Source organism: Aythya marila, assembly GCF_965140915.1.
Source record: "Aythya marila genome assembly, contig: HAP1_HAP1_SCAFFOLD_193, whole genome shotgun sequence".
Classification (NCBI taxonomy): Eukaryota; Metazoa; Chordata; class Aves; order Anseriformes; family Anatidae; genus Aythya; species Aythya marila.
Genome location: NW_028136875.1, coordinates 236,195 through 252,211, shown reverse-complemented (window position 1 = coordinate 252,211; position 16,017 = coordinate 236,195). Strand labels below are relative to the sequence as shown.

Genomic DNA, 16,017 nt, shown 5'->3' with positions numbered 1-16,017 from the left:
CAGCTTAAATGCTGGGGAACTTGAGAAAGCTCCCCACCACCTGCAGCCTTCTTCCCAAGCCCTACTGCATCCAAATCCTCGCCCTTCCCCTGCTTCAGTTTCCATAAAGACAGTAACAGAACTCACCTCCTTTGTAAAACCCCCGGCACCTGCAGACAGACCGCATCTCTGCTGATCTCAGTCCCGTTATTGCAGCGACGCATCCACAATCACATCCCGGTGGTGCAGCAGCACTGCAGGGAGCAGGCGGACGGTGGGAGGCTGTGTCCTGCAACGCAGCCCCGAAGGAAAACCCCAGATGGGGGGGACACGGCATTCAGCTGGGCCTCTGAACTGGAGAGGGAACGGCAGGGCAGCTCACTAGGAGGGGAGAAATGCAGAGGCTGAGAGCAAGCAGAGGTGGCAGAAGCACTCAAAGTAGCATTTGCATAAAGTATTAGATAAAGAAAGTATAAAGTATGCTTAAATATTGTAAATATATTTAAATATTATGCATTTTGCCCTGCAGAGAGCAAGAGGCAGAGGCTGAAGCACTCCCAGCTTTAGCAGAGATAGCCGGGCTTTCTACCTGCACGGAAACCAGCAACACTGTAAGGAGGAAAAAAGCCATTTCACTGCGTTTGTGAGCTCAGAAAGCTGCCAGATGCTGCTGTATGGTTGGAAAGAGAAAATGCGACAGACTGCCCACATGAAATCAGCTGGGCATCTTTCAGATCGGTGAGAAAAGCGCATGCACGGAGCAACCTCCCCAGCCGTTAACGTGCTTGCAGCGGGGCAGAGCTTTTAATCACAGACCCATAGAACATCCCGAGTTGGAAGGGACCCATAAGGATCATCGAGTCCAGCTGCCAGATGTTTAACTGACAGGGCAACAACTGCAAAGGGCTTTGAGGTGTTTCAGCTCTGGAGCTGTGCTGTGGAAAGGTGTAATCACACAGCAAAGTATAAAAAGATGGATGTGATCCTTGACCGCGTTGTATTACCTGCCCTAATCACAGCAGCAGGGAAAGCAGGCGAGGAGGGATGGCTTGGCTGTACCCTACCCCAGGGCACGAGCAGAATGCCCTGAAACGGCACCTCGAAGGGAAGAGGACTCGCTCATTTGAGGAGGACTTTTGCCCTCTGCAGTTGTCTTTTGCACTCTGTTGGGCCCCATCTTTGCCTTGACTCATCTATTTGCAAAGTTAAACAAACTTTAGCTTTTCCTGAGTTCCCTGAGCCCCGATTCACAGCTCCTCTGCGAACCACAGCAGTTTGCTGGGGCCACTCCAGCATCTGGACCAGGCACGTTCCCAACCTCGCAGCCCCACACCGACAGGAACGCCCTTTGTGCATGATTTTATGCACATTTCAGGTGCTCATTATCCTTCTTAATCACTGCTGCAAAACAGCGAGGCCAAAAAAGGCCTTCTTTGTGGGTCATGTGTTGCTCAGCCTGGCAGGGGCAGCACTGCTAATGTTTCCTTGACGGAGGGCTGTGCCATGGGGGGGTGCCAGCAGTTCATGGGTCACCTCTGTCTCCATCTGGAAGTAAAAAAACCTCTCGTGTTGCAAAGCTGCTTCTCAAGGAGAATTATTTCTTCTGAATCCAACGAGAGATTCAGGAAACACCTGGCTTTGCACGAATTCAGGGTATGCCAGCATTCCCTCTGAATAAGAGAGATTAAATTTTGACCTGCTCCTCTTGCGACCCCAGACTGAGCCAAGCCCAGACCCACAGAACGAGCAGAAAGCACAACGTGCATCCATCTCCACAGCCTCACACTCCACAGCATCTCCTCAGGTGTGCAGATGCCCTTTTTCCTTTTCCCTTTCACTGTGCAGCAGATGTCGTTCTGCAATAGAGACATAGCCCTGCTAATCTCCTGTAATGCTAGGAGAGACCCTCGATCCCCCACCAAGTATCACAGAGCCTTGCAAAAGACAGCACAGTGTCATCTCCTGCCAAAAACATCAGGGCAACGTCTTTCTTTGAGCTCTTTGTTTCAATTAACTTCAGGGGATTTTATTTTCTTTTGCTTTTTTGGCTGCAAGATAAAAGCCGCGAGCTGGGCGTGCCGGGCTGCTGATAGCACGGCTCTGCTGGGCACACCGGGTTCCTCCCTCCCTGCTCTTAGTGCCACGTGTGTAGTAAAACCAGACGCAGGCTGAGCACCGCACAAGGTGCAGAGCTGTGCTGGGCACTGGGGCAATGGGGCTGGGGTGGTGCCCGGGTCTGTCCCAGGCAAAGCATCCTACAGGCCTTAGCAGTCTCACAGCCATCCTCACACTGGAGGAAGAAGTTTTCCCCAGTGACTACAAAACCTCTGCTGGTCCTCTTCCCACCAGGGTGATGCCTTCAGCAGCAGCAGCTACACCAAGGGCTCGCCCCACATCTGCACCGTGGCCCCATGAGAGGGGTGGGGGTAAGCACAAGGCACCCTGGGGTGACCGCTTCTCACCCATGCTGCCCAAAAGGAGCAGGAAGGAGCTGACCTCATGCAGCAATCGTCCAGATTCACTTCTCTGAGCTTCGGCTGCCTGCAAGTGAAGCATCTCTTGCAAGGTTTAGCTCCTCTCCGCTGAGCAAATGGTGCTCAGGAAGGGCACGGTCCCAGCTTGGCTCAGCTCAGGGCAGGGCCCAACTGCTCGAACAAAACCAGTCCCGTCACCCTAATGCCCAGACTCGGTGCAAAACAAATGAAATTTACCCAGGAGTGAAAGCTAGCAGGCAGCAAACCCTAAATGCTGCTCCTGACCACAGTGTGGCACTGCTCCAAGGGCCATGGCCAGGAGCAGGCTCTGGAGACGGGAGGAAGGTGAGAACACGGGAGGTTTATCCAAGCTCCTGAGCATCCAGGGCAGCACACAGGAGGAACTCGGCTGGGACTGAAGAAGCATGCAATAGGGAAACTTTATTAACGACCCCATGACAAACTCCCAGACCACAAAGGCATAAAATGTCAACCAAGATACGCTGCTAGGACATGGCAGAGCATGCAATACAACAGTTCCTTTGACTTGTTTATTTAAAAATTCTTCCTACTGCAGTAACAACCTGTTTATCTGGCACGTTTATGTTGAAGACACATTTTGGCAGGAACAAATAGTCATTGTAATGATACATCAACAAAACGTTTTTTCCCTAGCTGTAGTAGAGACACCACATATCACTAGTTTTGCTTTGAAATATCGGGTAGTAAACAGAGGCACCCAAGAATGGAGAATATTATCTCCCCTTTTAGTGTGCTACTTATAAATTTGAAGCAATTTCATACCCCTTAAGCTTTGGGTTTCTTTTAGGGAGATGAAATGGGGAGGTGGGGGCTGGTTTATGAGCTATTTTGTTACATGAAGGCTGGAAGTTAACGTCTTCATTGCCTTCGGTAAGAAATTAGCTTCATTCAGATGAGAATTGCTCCATCCCATTTCTGAGCCAATTTCACCAAAATATAAGGAGAAACCCAAAACAGTTTCAACTGTTTTCTTCCTGGTATATTTTAAGAAAACAATCCCAGGCTGAAATCTCGACACGGGTTGGCATTTTCTGAGGAGCCTAAGGGAATAAAGTCTTCCAAATCATATTTAGATGGAGATAATCTTCTGGTCTCTTTTGTAAAACCACAGCAGAAATGTGGAAAAGCTTGCCACTCAAATGATTGCTTTGCCCTTCAAAGGGTGAAATCCAGCCCTGAGCAGGGGGCATCATGCACACAAGTAACAAAAAGCATTACCCTGCCTGCTTCCCTGGATAAATTTCACCCTACAGGCTTGAACCTGCTCTCAGTGGAATGGTTCCCGCTGAGTTCAACAGTGCAGGTTCAAGCCTTAGGCGTGATGTGGCAGGGTCAGGTACTCTGGTATCTCTTATTCCAATTCATTCATCACTGCAGAAATTTTGCAGCCAATTTGTCCTAAAAAAGGCAACACAACTTTTCTATGTTTTCCCTCCTCCCGTGTAGTGGGAAACCGCCGATTTCCGCTCCTGTGGTTACTTCCTGAAGCTTCTGGTGGACGAGGTTGTGGTGACAGTGTAGGATTTGGTAGCACCCCCAGAGGAGAAGCCGAGTGCCCCACTGCCCATGCCTGCTCCCAGGTTAAGGCCTCCTCTGACTCCTCCTCCCAGGAATCCACTGGAGCTGCTGTAGCCACCTCCACCGCTGGAGCTGACCACAGCTGAGGCACAGAGAGAAGCAAACCAAATGTCAGTGTGAGGGAACCCCAAACCCACTTTGGCACCCTCGTGCAAAGGGCATCTTTAAATTTCAGCAAGCAGATGACAATTTTCTATGACTTTCTGCAAAACATGAGGCTCAGGATACAGCTTCCTTGCTGCAGTTTGGCCACAGCACTTAGCTCTGTGCTAAACCAGAGGCGTGCAAAGGCTGAGCAGCCCACCCCCTCCTCCAGTCTGGCTCAAGACCTCCCATAGCACTGGGAACCCCAAATCATGAACACATTCAGCTCATCTCTTGGTGCACCAGAGAGGCCGTGGGCATGTTCACCAGCTATGCAGATGAGTTAAAACTGAAATCTGCCACTATCAAATTCTGTCCTGGTGGGCTCCCATTTAAGAAGGGGTGAACTTGGTTGCAGAAATTAAGGCAGGGCACAACCAGGCTCCTGCAAGCAGACCCAGCTGCCCCCCCCCTGTACTTTCTGTAGGCATATGGCTATGTGTAACTATTACAAATTATAAAATCAACTCACAGATATTGACGCTGCCAACTCCATCACCAGCCAACCTGTTGGAGCAGAAAAACACAAAGGCAAAAAGGAAGAGGACGGGTTAGGCTGTGCATTACTCAGTGTTCCCCCAGGGCCTCAGTGCAGAGGATGAAGACAATGGCAGTGAGTTATTACTGCTGTTGTAAATAATTCAGACAAGATAAGTGTGCCATCCAGCGCTTTGTTCTGGCCCTACATTTACAAGCTCTGTTATCACCTGGGGGGGACTAAAAAAGCACAAAAGCTCTCTCCTAATTCCATGGGGATTTAAACCACTTGGAAATTTTCTGCCATAGCATCAAATGTACAATGGAAAATGAGTCTTATTTCTTTGTATGTTTTCACCCAAAGTATCAATTTTTCCCTAGAGCTTGCCAATTTGGCAAGCCAAAACACTTTCAGGACCAAAAATCAGTTTAAAATGCAAGGTTTTCTCTTCCATATCTCCTTCCAGAAACTGGAATTGGGCCCTCATGTTGTCATGATACAAAGGGCTGGACCCTTCATCATGTAAAATCCACGGACTGCACCCACCTGCTCTCCTCGCCCTCCAGCAGCTTCCTGTAGGTCGCGATCTCAATGTCCAGGGCCAGCTTGACGTTCATCAGCTCCTGGTACTCGCGCAGCTGCCGGGCCATGTCCTGCTTCGCCTTCTGCAGAGCTGCCTCGAGCTCCTCCAGCTTTGCCTTGGCATCTCTGACAGCCATCTCACCGCGCTCCTCAGCTTCAGCAATGGCAGCCTCCAGCTTGGCACGCTGCAGTGACAGAGAGCGTGTCGGTGGGCATCCCGTCTCCTTGGCGGAGAACACTACCACCCATGGACTTCTGGCACCTACAGACCAGCCCAGCTCTGTGACTATAAGAGCACTGGGGCCATCTGTTCGAATTAGACCCAAAGAAATTCATGCCTACACATTTCGGGGGAGCACTGGAGGGAGATCAGCCTGCAAAGGAGGCTCACCTTATTCCAATAAATGTTCTTTTAAAAGGCAATTTATCTGACCCTGTTTCTCTCTCCACTGGCTACATTTTCATAAGACTTTCAGGTGACCCTCACTTTCTCAGCCCACCCACACTGCACACAATTGCACAACACTTGGGGTTAATGCAAACTCAGATTTTCTCTCCTGTTATGCCCCAGAGCTTGTTCACAGCCAGTTGGTCTCCAGTAAGCTTTGATGTGAGGCAAGCATGGACTCGAGCAGACCTGCAGTTAACAAACAACACACATACCCCAAAAGCATCCCTGTGGGGCCACATCAAGCTGGCACTTGATGTGCCACCCTCAGCAGTGCCCCTTGTACCTCCAGAAAGCTCCATGTTTGGCAGGAAGGGCTCACAATGAACATATGTGCTTTACACTCTCATTCATTATTAAGAGAGCTGCACCAGGTCAGCTCTTTACTTGTAAATGTGTGCTGAAACATCCCTGCCCTGAAACCAAATAAACACAAATGGATGAATCACAATGGCTTATCTCCAGCCTGTGCACTCTGGTTATTTGCAGCCCGTATTCAGCCCCAACATGGTTTGAACCACTCACTGGTCTGGCTTTCACCAGGCGTTTTGATAAAGTGATAACCACCCCTGGAGAAAGCAAACAGAACTCCTATACAGCTGAAAAATTCCTTTGTGTGCCCAAACATGGTGTTCCCTACTGCAGAAAGGGAGTGGACAAAGATCCCAGCAGCAAGAAGGCACAAGGACTGTGAGTGGCTGGGAGGGTTGCTATGTTCAGCCTTACCCTTTGGAAAGGGCTCCCTTTGCAAAGTGCTCACGGGTCCCTTTGCAGACATACTCTCCCCTACAGTTCAGCTCCCTCTCAGCATTACCTAGCTCATGACACAGTTTCTCCCTCCTGCAGAACTGACATCCTTCAGTGCGATCGTTGCAACTATCAGCAAACTGTTCCTAGCAGATGCTGTGTTACAAGCCTCGCTCCTGGGAAGCCTGTTGCTGCTAAATCCACTGCTCTGCGGCAGGAAAACAAAGGCAGCTCCTCACCTGGGCCTTCGCATTTTCAATTTCACCCTGCAGCCTCTGGATCATGCGGTTTATCTCTGAGATCTCGTTCTTCGTGTTGCGCAGGTCATCTCCGTGTTTCCCAGCAGTGACCTGCAGTGCCTCATACTGTGACACAAAACAGCAGCACAAGAAAGGATGGAGTCAGCCAGGCAGCCTGTTAGATGCTACTACATCTCCCCCCAATCACCACAAACAGGATAGATGTAGTAACAGGAGCCGTTACTGCCCTTATCTCTCCCATAACTCACCTTGCTCTGGTACCAGGACTCAGCCTCTGCCCGACTCCTGTTGGCAATATCCTCATACTGTGCTTTGACCTCTGCAATGATGCTGTCCAGGTCCAGGTTTCGACTGTTATCCATGGACAGCACCACAGATGTGTCAGAGATCTGGGACTGCAGCTCACGAAGTTCCTGGCAGTTACATTAAAAACATACTGTTAATCACTGACTGTCAAGGGCCTCTCTTTTGGTAGCCAATTAGAGAGTATCAGAAGGAAAGGAAAAGGGAGGCAGAAGAAAGTCATCAGAACTATCACTAACTAAAAGTAAATTGAATCACATCAATCTTGAAAAGCACAAAGTAACAAACAGCAGCAGAAATGGCTCTGCTTATCACTGACAGCTTAAGAGCAAGGTTAGTTTACTCCTTTCCTGAGATAAGACCTCAGCATGAAATGTTAGCCTGAGAAGTTTGAGCATCAGCTTCACCACAAAGCAGGGCCCCACTTCCACCATATCACACAAGGGTGCAATGTGCAGAGTTGCATCAGTCTCTTGCAAATAGAAGGTATCAGAGGATAAAAGAGGCCTGGGACAAGGAGCTTTCCTTTCTCTCAGACAGCACAGACACACACAAACACACACCAGCACTACAGCATTGGGTCTAATGCATTGTTTTTCTTGTTTTCATACTAACTGCATTCAAAAAAGATACATGTCCCTGCCACCTTTGCAATAAATCCATCTCATATCACAGACAGGGAAAAACCACAGTGAGAATTCACAGAACCTGTACTTGTTTTTGCTTACGGAAGGGAAGACTCAATCTCTCCATCACCATTCTCACCTCTAGAAACAGCATAATAATTTTCCCAGTCACCATCCACAGTTCTTCACCTACTTGCAGTACTACATTGCAGCACCCACAAGAAGCAGAAAGGAACTTACCGCTTCATAGAGAGATCTCAGGAAGTTAATCTCATCCGTCAGTGCATCCACCTTGGCCTCCAGCTCCACTTTGTTCATGTAGGCGGCATCCACATCCTTAAAAAAAGAGTGATAATCCTATGAGATTGCTGTAGCTTTGATGACTAAGTCCACCCAACCTTGTGTGCCCTCAATAGCAGCCGTGTGCCCACTGTCAGTTTGGACAACACAGACTGTGAAAGCCTCACGATCCCTCTGACTTTGGGAATTTTAAAAGGACAGAGGCCTTAGGAAATGCCACAACACATCCCCAAAGAAAGATATCATCATCCGTGAGATTGGTAAAATCTGGCACTCCTTCCTAGGTTCCTATAGGGACCTTGGTGCCCACACTGAGGCAGAAATGAGATCTCCAGTTCTTCCCCTGTGGGTCTCCAGGCAGAGCCGTAGCAAAGGGATTGCAGGGACAAAAGGGGGAGAAGGGCTGCAAACGTATTTGATCAGGCCCAGCTAATACCCACGGCACGCACCTTCTTGAGCACCACAAACTCATTCTCTGCTACTGTGCGCTTGTTGATTTCATCTTCGTACCTGCCAGAAGAAAAGGGATCGGTGTTAAGTTAGAGCCTGGTCACAGTGAAGCATTACCCCAGTTCCCTTTTCTCTCTCCCCATTTGTGAACCACCTCATCAGTCTCTGACTTCCCCAAGCAAGCCAGCCATGGGCAGAGGTTTGCTGCACCACTGAGGCACGTATATTTTTTACACAGGAGGTGCCAGCTGTCTGCCACAGCTTGATGGTACTGTTTGAACAAGCTGATGCCTGAAAACTGCTGTGGTCCGCAGCGCCGTTACCGCTAAGCTGGAAAGAATTTCTCACCACATTCTCCCACATTCATTAGAATTCACTATGCTTAGGGAGATTTCTGCTCATTATTCTCACTCACAGACAGCCCAGGGATGTCCTGCCTGTGGGGCTGTAGTCTGCGTCCCGAGGCTCTCAGTTTTTTCACTTGACCATTGACAGAGCACATACAAATGCAGAAGAGGTGCAAGCAGGTGAACAAATTCCTCTATGCTGATGAAGAGGTTTTTAAAGCTACATTCACTCTGCACTTCCTTATTCCAGACACATGAGAATATGCTGCAGGTGCCGATCACGTGTAAGAACTAAGCGCAGTTATTCTCGTACTGCACAGAGTAGCTACGCTTTAAAGCCCCACAAACTTCCAATACTGGCACCATCACTTTTTTAGGTGTTTGCCTTCACGTGTAATGAGCTAGATCCTCAGCAGATATCAGCCATGCTCCACTGACTTGTACCACTTGCAAGCCTGGATCTCAGAGCCTGCTTTTCAGCATTGTGCATACAGCCAACCTGCTGATCCAAACAGCAGGAACCTGCTGTATGGATTCTCTAAGCCATCCAAAGGAACAGAGCAGGAACCGCTCTGGCCAGCTGTTTTGGAGTTGCTGTTGGCAAAGTAAGAACACTGCTCTGTTTATTTACACAGCCATTGTATGGCTAGCACTGTAATTTGCCTTCCAAAGCGTGAGCTATTTCAGTTTTGAGAGTCTTTATGTAACTCCCCTTCTGCTCTGCACTGGAAGCCTGCCATCACACTGGTATAAAGGGGCGTTATCCCTTTCAAGGTCAATGAGCTGCATCCGCTGCTATTGCAAATCGATATATGGCATGGACATTACGTGCATGTGTCCTGTGTGCAAAAGGGAAGAGAATCAGGGCCTAGCCTCCAGCAGAGATGACCAGAAATTGGTTTAAAACAAAACAGAAAAAACCCTACCACCTGAATTTTTCAAGAATGGTTTGCCCAGTTCCATTTCCAGGGAGAACTCTGCTAAGCTGGTCAATGAACCACCAACAAATCATTCCAGGTTCTCCATTAACTCCCAAGGGAAGCCCAGCACCCTGCCACACCTTGGCACGCCCTGCACCGAGCCGCACAGACAGCAAGGATCCAGCCCGTTCCTACCCCTGCTTGCTTCGAACCACACCCTTAGTCAGGGCCGTGGCCAACTAAGGGACCGAATCTCATCCCCTGGGACCTTGTGCATATAAATCTCCACCCCTACCCCTGACACAAATGGTGAATTGCTCTGTAAATTGAACGTATGAAAACAAGGCAATAGATATAGACAGGGCTAGTTATGTTTTAGGTATTTGACTTTGAAGTTGAAATTTTCTTCATATAAACAGGGAGAAGCAGGTTCTGAACAAGTTACTACGTCCTTGCTCCTGCTGCAGCACTAGCATCTTACTCCTAACTGCTGCTCCCCTTCCCCTCCAGGGTTTAGCTTCCCAGCAGGAGCCCCCAAGCTGGAAGGATGAATATGCACCTGTGCACCTTACATTCATGTGACACACAACTGAGATTAGGGCTCCAACGTCTCTGGGCACAAACCAGCTCCTTGCTGCTGCCTTGCAGAGAAGCAAGGTGCAACTGTGGATGAGCACAGAACAGGAGTAACTGAGCAGGGCTGGGGGAAAACGTAATTCCCGTGCACCTCCTTGGGAATTACTGGGTATTGACTTTCCCTAAACACACCCTGGGGATTATCAGATCTGTATGCTTTTTCAGTTCCTGCTTGATCCAGTTTGCCAGCTCCCTCTTTTCTTTCTTTCCTTTTTTTTTTTTTTTTTTAAAGGCATTCTCCTGTACAGCTGGGTTGGGCACAGGCTGGGACAAAGGCTACTTTCTTCACGGGACTCCTCCCCGACATGATTTGGACAGAAAAATTGCTTAAAAATTGCAAGTCGCTTGCTCCATTACCTCCCCACAGAACAAGCAGTGGTTCACCTACTGCCTGCCAAACTGCAGAGCTCTGATGGGGTTCCTACAGACCCAGAGGCCTGCCCAACCCCAAGTATGAAGCCATCCCCGAGGAGGCTCCAAGCAGAGTCAAAAGGATGGAGCCACTGAAGGCCATGTGGGAACAAGGTGCCAGGAACACCAAGCAATCCAGGCAGCTTTCCTGGACCAGCCACCTAGCTCATGATTGAAACGAAGCAACACAAAACTCCCTCCCTAGCAGAAAAACTAGGGGCATCTCTGCCAAATGACCTGCTAGCTGCTGTCAACTTCAACTGTACCGTTAGAAGGTTAAATTATACATTACTTGGCCTTGAAGTCCTCAACAAGATCCTGCATGTTCTTCAGTTCACCCTCCAAACGCCCTTTGTCATTCAACAACCCATCCAGCTGGCGTCTCAGGTTGTTGATGTACGCCTCAAACATGGGAGCGATGTTACTCCGGGCAGTCTTTTGGTCCTGGAGAAGGCTCCATTTGGTCTCCAGCATTTTGTTTTGCTGCTCCAGGAACCGGACCTGAAAAGCAACCAAGGGGTCATTTGTAAAAGCAGGAGGAAGGGGAGAGCTGACATTGCTGAGTTTGGATCTTGGGGTGAGGATGGGCTGTGGATGGTATCTGAAGAATTCACAGTGCTCACAGGAAACACCTGAATTCTGAAGGGTGATAAAAACCAGAGGGAGCATGGCTGCTCTGGGGCTTGCCTTATGACATTAAGGCTTTGTTTGAATTAAAGATAAGCAGATTCTGCTTGCCTGACACATGAAAGAAGCCATCCAGAAACCTCAGAGTCAGCCAATTACCAAACTCCAGGTCTGGATTCCTAGCATTTTGAGGATGCCTGAGCCGAACTTTACAACACAGGACATACAATCAATTGGTGGGAGATAGCAAAGCTGCAGGGGTACAGGGCAGAGCAAACAAACACAGTAAGCCCATCATGGTCTGTTCCACTGAGTCAACTCCTCTCCAGGAGGCCCCCTCCTCCCTGAATTTGGTGGTGTGCAGATCGGCTCAGGTACAAATTGATCTTTAAAGCCTGCGCCCATTTTATGGGCCGTGTAAAGGAGGCATAAAGCTGGCCTAAGCAGGGCAAAATCCACTGCTGACAGCAATGAAAGCAGGGCTTTAGTAAGTTACTGGATTGTAACAGGCAAATCACACCTTGGTGCTGAAGACGTGACCCCAAGCCATTTTGTGAACCCCCCCACACGAGCTGAGGGAGGTTTGGGTAAGGCCTACTTTAAGCAGTATCCCCAGAGCACTCAGTCTTTCCGACACCTCACCTTGTCGATGAAGGAGGCGAACCTGTTGTTGAGGGTCTTGATCTGCTCCTTCTCCTCCTTCCGCACCCGCTGGATATTGGGGTCGATCTCCAGGTTGAGGGGTGTCAGGAGGCTCTGGTTAATGGTGACCTCCTGAATGCCCCCGGGGACTCCTCCACCGAATCCCATGCCACCGTAGCCGTATCCAGACCGAACGCTGTAGGAGCTGCCACCTCCAAGGGAGATCCGCTTGTTGGTGGAGCCGAGGTTGTAGAGGCTGGAGCTGCCAAAGCCGGCACCCACTCCTCCGCGGGTGGAGGAGACGGTGCTGACCCGCATTTGGCTGACCCCTGGGACTGCCACAGAGCGAGAGCTGAAACTCACAGACCGGGACATGGCTGCTCAGAGGGTGCCTTCGGTATCCCCCACCCTTCAAAAGCTCGGGAAAGCTGTACTGGAGACCAGGGAGGCAAGTGAGCTCTCCTGACTCGCTTCTCCTTTTATCCGTTAGAAGAGCTGGGCTTGGCTCGAGGGCAAAAGAGGGATCGTTTTACTGCCTTCCGAGCTGGGTGTGCCTGGCAACCTTCCCACCCTCCGACAACCTGCTGAACTCGAAGGGAAGGGCCAGGGAAGGGGGACAGGACACACCTGGCGCCGTGTCCTGGCGCTCAGACCTGGCTTTGTTCCGTGCCTCCCTTTGCCTCTGCCACATGTGCAGCCGAGGGACAGGAAGCACGGGCTCCTCCGATCAACCTGGGCAGAGAATTAGAACAGGACAGGTCCGATCTCCGTGTCCTCAAGGCTTCTCTGTTCCTCCCTCCTTGCATAAAGGGATGCTGAAATGAGAAAAGGGGAACGTGCATTGATTTTTTGACTCTACCAGGGAGCAGGCGGCTCCCCCCGTGCACCAGCACGAAGGAGATAAGGTGCAGCTGAGTTTAATATCGACCAAAGCCAGCTGCAGCCTCGGACGCACACACACCACGCTCTGCCAGCAGCACCCAGCAGGGCGCCTGCTCCATGCAGGAAAATGAGGTAGCAGAAGAGATATGCTGCAGCTGACCCTGGGCACATTTTCATCTCCTCTCTCCTGGTAGCTCTAAAATAAAGGTGGTCGAAGCAGGTTGCACCCTGCGTGTGGAAATGCCCAACGTGCCAGTCCAGACTCAGAAGGAGAGATTTCTGCTTTAACTTCAGTGTTGCTATGCAGAAACAGCAGAGACATAAAAAAACGGTTTTACAGGCTTTCTGCATTTTTAATAGCCTTGACGGGACAGAACTCTCTGTTATCAGGTCATAAATCCTCCGGGAGATTTCAAAGGCTATCTTGAATGTGTCACCCTTCAGATCTTCCTCCCATCAGGACAGTAAGATAGTGCAGGCTACATTTTCTGGCCACAGCCCATTCAAACTATGTACTTCCTTCTTTGCGGGGAGAATAGAAATTGAATGGAGATCCCAGCTACGAAAAGGAAATTCTGTTTCAAAAAGGGAAAGGGGGAGACTGAGCCCGACAGAGACATATGAGGCAAGATCCTTCGCTGTCCTGAAAGCTGGCTCAGCTTCCATCACCAAAAAAAAAAGATTCACTGAGCGTAAAGCAAACTTCCACGTTACGCATACCCAGCTATCCCTGACCTGCTGGCTGCTGCAGACCAGCTATGGTTCCTTTCATCCATATGCAGAGAGCAACAAGGCAGAAGTCTCCAGCTATGTTACTTGGCTGAAAGTACTTCTGAGTTCACGGAGACAGGCTGCTTTCCTGCAACTCCTCTGGGTTGTCTTGGGAGGGTGGGAATTGAATCTGAAAGTACCATTTACGAGTTCTACAGTTAGGCAAGAATAACTCCCACCAAGGCAAATTCTAGCTGCTGGATTTTATCAGGCTGCTTTCCAGCCTCGACTCCCCTACATCAGCAGACAGGACTTTTGCACAACACAACATGCAAACCAGAAAGCAATCCAGCCAGGTGAAATACAACCCTGCTGTCAGATAACCTATCACAAAGGCAAAGCTGTTCCCAGCAGCCTCAAAGGAACCACCCGTTCAGCAGTAAGAGAGCTGAACTTCACCCTGCTTTGCGCTATCAAGGGCCAGATCCATTAAAAGTCATTTTTTCTGATCGCAATGACCACCGTGCAGCACTACTGATTTTAAGGGAGGATGAGTCTATCTTCCATTCGAAGTTCAAGCTCTCTTCTGTTCCATTCGCAGCCCAGGTAGTGCAGCAGTGAAGCAGGAAAGCCTCCTGTACCACGCTTGTGCACACTCCCAGCTCCCAGCTCTGCAGCTAGCCTGTTCAGATCCCCTGTCCTTATCACAACCCAACTTGCAATGCGAACGTTCCCCATTTAAATCCAGTTTCAAGCCAGGTTAAGCCAAAGCAGGATCCTGTGATCCTGGCTGTCACAGGCAGAGTCTCTTTGTGTTGCTGAGATGCCATGACAACGCCGCATTCTTTCACAACCGCAGGGACCAGTAAATGCTTCCAAGCCCATTCGAATGACCCCTGGGGATTCTGGTTGGGTAACAGGGAAGACACTGTATGGACCGGTTAAACACCCTTTTGGGGAAGTGAATGCTTTGACACTGTGACTGTTCTGCTTGGTGTGACACCATGCCAGCCCCTGCACACCCAAGCCAGGAACACCCTGTCGCTGTGCACCAGCGCTCACAAAGCTGGCCAGAGGCACAAGTGACAAAACCCTCCGAAAATCCTTCATGAAGCGTACCGAGATTAAAATTCCAGCCCTGAGAGGGGGCGTGGGGGGAATCAAATGCGGCCACATCCTAAAGGAAGAGGAAGAAGTCTTTACAAATGAGCAAAATTGCTTTAAGAACACGTTATTACACCGCTCAGTGTCTGTTGTTTCCTCACCCTCAGTCGATATCCGTGGGCTATCTCTTGCTGTGTGCTTAGATTGCAGTGTTTGGTTTGAAAGCTTTCTGGAGCAGGGAGTGCCCTTAGGTTTTGTGTTTGCACAGCGCAGTCCTGGTTTGTGATTACTGCTCCAAAGTGCTTCAGCACTGAGTCATAAATTAGTTAGTGTCTTAACGACCAGCAGTGTTTTGGTGGTCTGATGACTGGGGTATCAGAAGAGAATGACAAGGCACTCATGGTGCCATTAGAGAACGACGCTGTCAGGCTGTTACTCTTGATAACAGCACCCAAATGCAATGCCAATAAAGCTGCCACGCTGAAGATTTCCCCCACGCTGCAATCACAGCTCCCCCTTTCAGCAGCTGGCTCCTAGAGTACCATCAGTGATAAAAGTCTCCGGGTCATCAACAACTCATAGGAATTCATAGGAATATCGAGAGATTGCTCCAGAGGGAACTTGTTCTCTGACTGCCCCAACTGCAGGCACTGTATGTGATGTACAGATGCCCAAACACAAGCCACGTCCAGACAAGGTGCTTATTGAACCCAGAGGATTAGATTTGTACTTCCCGCGTCACTCAGGTGATAAAGCTCGCTGTAATGCCACAGCTCATCCACCTGCTTGCTTGAAAGCAACTTCTCCAAAAGGCGACGGCTGGTGATTTGAAGGATTCATTTGTTCCGAGGCTGGTACCTTGGTACAGTTCATTACCCTGCAGCAGGAACCCTCCTGCTACAACTCAGGGCACTGTGCCTAATTTGAGGTTGTTTAATTGATGTCTTTAATTTTCTGCCACTGCCCACTTCCGAAGCCCTGGAACAGCTCCCTTGAACCTGGTAGGATTTTCCTTTTAAGTCACCACCCTCTTGGCCTTCTGTTGGATAGAATGAATCCTCAGACTTCATAATCAAGTGGCTTTTCTGGAGACCTTGAACCACTCCTGGGGCCTCTCTCTGCTCCAATGCCCTTGGCAAATCGCAGAGGCCGTGCACTGGCACCATTTACACTGCAAAGTCCCGTCTCCATCAGAGCTGGAAGCTGCTGCGATGGGTCTCACCTAACTAGCCAGCTACACCTCTCCTTTCTGCAGTGAGGCTGAGCAGTCTCAGTACTGAGGGCGGCACCACGGGACCTGCAGGAACAGCCAGAGGCTGCTTGCCC

General features: G+C 49.7%; 1 protein-coding gene across 8 annotated transcripts in view; it reads right to left on the bottom strand.

The window, feature by feature from the left end:
• Positions 1–2,898: 2,898 nt before the first annotated feature.
• Positions 2,899–16,017, bottom strand: part of LOC309891356 (keratin, type II cytoskeletal cochleal) — a 36,857-nt gene continuing 23,738 nt past the window's right edge. For 6 of the 8 annotated variants that reach the window (XM_082785716.1, XM_082785715.1, XM_082785714.1 and 3 more), the window contains 9 exons: positions 11,995–12,809; positions 11,018–11,226; positions 8,411–8,471; positions 7,902–7,997; positions 6,981–7,145; positions 6,712–6,837; positions 5,242–5,462; positions 4,690–4,724; positions 2,899–4,155 (listed from right to left, as the gene is read on the bottom strand). In XM_082785716.1, the coding sequence (XP_082641842.1) occupies positions 3,971–4,155; positions 4,690–4,724; positions 5,242–5,462; positions 6,712–6,837; positions 6,981–7,145; positions 7,902–7,997; positions 8,411–8,471; positions 11,018–11,226; positions 11,995–12,369 (1,473 nt within the window). In that variant the 5' untranslated portion in view covers positions 12,370–12,809 and the 3' untranslated portion in view covers positions 2,899–3,970. The remainder of the gene's footprint in view (positions 4,156–4,689; positions 4,725–5,241; positions 5,463–6,711; positions 6,838–6,980; positions 7,146–7,901; positions 7,998–8,410; positions 8,472–11,017; positions 11,227–11,994; positions 12,810–16,017) is intronic. The other 2 variants (XM_082785720.1, XM_082785721.1) reach the window with 2 other exon arrangements.